General features: G+C 41.3%; 1 protein-coding gene across 1 annotated transcript; it reads left to right on the top strand.

The window, feature by feature from the left end:
• The first annotated feature begins 604 nt into the window (after positions 1 to 604).
• Positions 605 to 2,212, top strand: LOC123981198 (tripartite motif-containing protein 16-like). The gene has a single exon (XM_046065927.1). It carries the CDS (start codon positions 605 to 607, stop codon positions 2,210 to 2,212), a length of 1,608 nt encoding a protein of 535 aa, XP_045921883.1.
• Positions 2,213 to 4,771: the final 2,559 nt, after the last annotated feature.

The raw sequence follows: 4,771 nt of genomic DNA, 5'->3' as shown, positions 1-4,771 counted from the left end.
TGTAAGTTCTGATACTTCCAAATTATCCAGTACATTTAACTGAGCGAGAGTAACTGGTTACTCTGCAGATTCATATTTTTCCCTCTACATTAGAGAGCGCTCATTACGTATCGGAAATATCATCTTTTAATCATTTAATTTTCTTCTTCCTCTCCTATTTTTCTTTTGTCTGTTTTCCTTGGTGAATGTGTTTCCATTTCTTGCTTCTTTTATTTTTCCTTATTTCTTTACTGTTCAACTGTTCTGAAAGCAAAACCTCTAAAAGAGACTGAGGTGGATGTTTTACTTCTAAAAGCAGAGCCCAGGACCAAGCACAAGTAAAGGAAGGCTATAAATGCAGTCAGGGCTGTAACTGATGACTGGTGATAACAGAGTCCAACTCTGGCTGTATATTTCCTGGTTCCCGCCCCTTTCCCAGATATGCCTGTTCAGAGACGGGTGTGACCAACATGCTGTAAACTACTGTATACTGCAAGAGACACAAGTCACATGACTAAAGATCAGCAAGTGTGAAAGTAAAGAAGGTTTGGCTTCCTGCGTGACTCTTGTATTTGCTGTGAGGAAAGTGAAACTCTTCAGACATTCCCTGTTACAGAGCGGTGAAATGGCGCAGCAAGGAAATCAGGCAAAGTTCTGCTGTTCGATCTGTCTGGATCTGCTGAAGGATCCGGTGACTATTCCCTGTGGACACAACTACTGCATGAGCTGCATTAAAAGCTTCTGGGATGAGGAAGATCAGAAGAAAAGCCACAGCTGCCCTCAGTGCCGCCAGACGTTCAAACCGAGGCCTGTCCTGGTGAAAAACACCTTGTTGGCAGAGTTAGTGGAGGAACTGAAGAAGACTGGACCCCAAGATGCTCCAGCTGATCACTGCTATGCTGGACCTGGAGATGTGGCCTGTGATGTCTGCACTGGGAGGAAGCTGAAAGCCCTCACGTCCTGTCTGGTTTGTCTGGCTTCTTACTGTGAGCAGCACCTTCAGCCTCACTATGAATCTCCCACTTTTAAAAAACACAAACTCGTTGAGGCTTCTGTTAAACTTCAGGACACCATCTGCTCTCATCATGACGAGGTGATGAAGATCTTCTGCCGCACTGATCAGCAGTGTATCTGTTATCTCTGCTCAATGGAAGAACACAGAGGCCACGACATGATCTCTGCTGCAGCAGAAAGGACAGAGAAGCAGGAGGAGCTCAGGAAAAGACGGCAAAAACTTCAGCGGAGAATCCAGCACCGAGAGAAAGACGTGAAGGAGCTTCAGCAGGAGGTGGAGACGATCGATCGCTCCGCTGATAAAGCAGTGGAGGACAATGAGAAGATTTTTACTGAGTTGATCCGTGTGATCGAGAAAAGAAGCTCTGATGTGAAGCAGCAGATCAGATCACTGCAGGAAACTGAAGCGAGTCGGGCCAAAGAGCTTCAGGAGGAGCTGAAGGAGGAGATCTCTGAGCTGAAGAGGAAAGACGCTGAGCTGGAGCAGCTGGAGGGCACAGAGGACCACACCCAGTTTCTCCACAGTTGCCCCTCACTGTCACAACTTACTGAGTCTACAGACTCACCGAGACCAAAAACCAACAGTCTGCGGTACTTTGAGGATGTGACGGCAGCCAGAGATAAAATACAGGCCTTTTTTACTGAGACATGGTTTTTAGTGGAGACCACAACCAGAGCTGACTTATTAAAATATGCATGTCACATCACACTGGATCCAAACACAGCACACAAATATCTGGTTTTATCAGAGGGGAACAGAAAAATTAAATTTGATGTAAATAATTTAGCATATTCTCAACATCCAGACAGATTCATTCACATATCTCAGGTCTTGAGTAAAGATGGACTGACTGGACGGTGTTACTGGGAGGTGGAGATGAGCAGGAATACTGCAGTAGCAGTCGCTTATAAGAGTATTGGCAGGTCAGGGGACTTCAATGCACATGTATTTGGATACAATGAGAAGTCTTGGGTATTAAATTGTGGCAGTATCTATAAATTCATACATGACAACCTTTCAACTGGCATCTCAGGTCCTAAATCCTCCAGAATAGGCGTGTACCTGGATCACAGTGCAGGTCTTCTGTCTTTCTACAGCGTCACTGAAACCATGACTCTCCTCCACAGAGTCCAGACCACATTCACTCAGCCGCTCTATGCTGGACTGTTTCTTGGTGGTTTTAATGGAGACACTGCTGAGTTGTGTAAACTCAAGTAGTGATTAAAGAGGCTGATCAGAGGTTAGCATCAAAGACATGTACTGTAACTTCTATGGGACATAATTGCAGACATAGTTCACTAGTGGGCAAAGTTTAGCTTTACAGGGACAGTTTAAGTGATTTGACGCTAGTGGCTGTTTCTATTTCAAATCATGACTCATACAAGACAGGAAGAGATCTTTCTTTAATGAATTGTGGTATACAAATTAGGATTTTTAACCAAAATGTGAGTTTTTTCTAAAAGGAATCTCTGACGTTGTTTTATGTTCAGTTCAGTCAGCTCAAAAATTAAGTTTTTAGGTTGAGGATTCATGCTGAATCATTTTATAACAGATATATAAACCTTTTTAGTACAAAGATTCTAAAATGTTTTCATTTAGAAGACAGTTTCTGAACCTTGAACCTGGTAGCTAAAAAGGATTTTAACATTAGCTGTGTGAAAAAGTGGTATTTCTTTTACAGCTCAAAAGCTCGACATTTCTCTAAATTCTACTTGGAAAATAAAGTAAAGATGACCTTTGAGAAATTATAAATCTAAATTAAAACTCAGCTGTTTGACGTCTGATTGACCTTTTGTGGGCATTAAAGTCTTAAAGCAAACAATGGTCTGTCATTGAGTTTCCCCATCTGGGATTAATGTAGTTTGCTAATCTAATCTAATGTGACGTGTGTTGAAATGAAACAGGGTGTAGGCATCCGGCAAAAAGAAAAACACTGATTTGTATCGAGAAAAGATGAATTATACTGTGAAATAAAACTGATGCAGAGGCATGATGTTACCCTGCTGTGTCGTCTTCCTCCCATGATGATCAAGTTTACCTACATGATAGGTTATTCAATGTTTAGTTTATTATATTACGTTAAACATTCAGAACAGGATTGACTATCGCGGTCAGAGTGTGATTCTGACATTTACAGCAGAAGAAGCACAGAACAGTGCACAGAAACTACTGGGTCAACGTTGAGATGATGAAAGCTTTTCCTCTGTGAGTTACAGAGAAAAGTAATGTTCGGTAATGTGGAAAGGTTTCAGGCAGGTGTGTTAAAAAAGTAAGGAAGCTTTCAATAATAGACATGTTGATAGATTTTATTTATCAATTAATAAAATGCAAAGTGAGTGAGCAGAACAAAAATGTAAAACAAAATCAATATTTGGTGTGACTAACCTTTGCCTTCAAAACAGCATCAGTTCTTCTCGGTACACTTGCACATAGTTTTTGAAGGAACTCGGCAAGTATGTTGGGCAAACTTTTTGGAAACTACCCACAGTTCTTCAGAGGATTTAGGCAGCCTCAGTTGTTGCTCTCATTTTATGTAATCCCAGACAGACTATGATGTTGAGATCTGGGCTCTGTGGGGGCCATACCATCACTCTCAGGACTCCTTGTTCTTCATCGCACTGAAGATTGTCCTCAATGACTTTCGCTGTATGTTTGGCATCGTTGTCATGCTGCAGAATAAATTTGGGGCTTATCAGGTGCCTGCCTGATGGTACTACGTGATCGATAAGTATCTGTCCGTCCTTCTCAGCATTGAGGAGACCATTCATTCTGATCCAATCTCAAACTCCGTGTGCAGAAATGCAGCCCCAAACTTGCAAGGAACCTCCTCGATACTTCACTGTTGCCTGCAGACACTCATTCTTGTACCGCTCTCCTTCGGTGAACAAACTGCCTTCTTCTGCAGCTAAATATTTCAAATTCTGTCTCATCAGTACGGAGGACCTCCTGCCATTTTTCTGTACCCAAGGTCCCGTTTTTCTATGCATAGTTGAGTCGGTCGGTCTCGTTTCCATGATGGAGGTATGGCCTTTTGGCCACAAGTCTTCCATGAAGTCCGATCCTGACCAGACTTCTCCAGACAGTGAGGTGGAGACAGTGCAGGGGATAGGACACATGCCTTTGGTGTGAGCGACGCGGGTTCAATTCCCCACTGTGACACATCCACCAATGTGTCCCTGAGCAAGACACTTAACCCCTACTTGCTTCAGAGGCGTGCAACCCGACACATATCAACTTATAATTCCTATATATATATTCAACCTATTTCATTTATTATCATTAGCACCTGTTTTGCATAATTGTTTAATCAAACACTGTGCTATTTTGAGGGCAAAGTGCTCACACCAACTATTGATATGATAAATTCTTTCTTGTGTTCATTCACTTTGTATTTTCTTAATTATTTAATATAATCTTTTTAAATGTTTTTATTTTATGTTTAAAGCCTTCTTACTTTACAACATTTTCCCACACAACTGGCTAAACTTGTTTACAGAACTGTAGACTACATTTACTCAAATGTCATTTGTAAGTTCTGATACTTCCAAATTATCCAGTACATTTAACTGAGCGAGAGTAACTGGTTACTCTGCAGATTCATATTTTTCCCTCTACATTAGAGAGCGCTCATTACGTATCGGAAATATCATCTTTTAATCATTTAATTTTCTTCTTCCTCTCCTATTTTTCTTTTGTCTGTTTTCCTTGGTGAATGTGTTTCCATTTCTTGCTTCTTTTATTTTTCCTTATTTCTTTACTGTTCAACTGTTCTGAAAG

This window comes from Micropterus dolomieu, linkage group LG12 (assembly GCF_021292245.1).
Source record: "Micropterus dolomieu isolate WLL.071019.BEF.003 ecotype Adirondacks linkage group LG12, ASM2129224v1, whole genome shotgun sequence".
Lineage (NCBI taxonomy): Eukaryota > Metazoa > Chordata > Actinopteri > Centrarchiformes > Centrarchidae > Micropterus > Micropterus dolomieu.
This window is presented reverse-complemented; position numbering and strand designations above follow the sequence as displayed.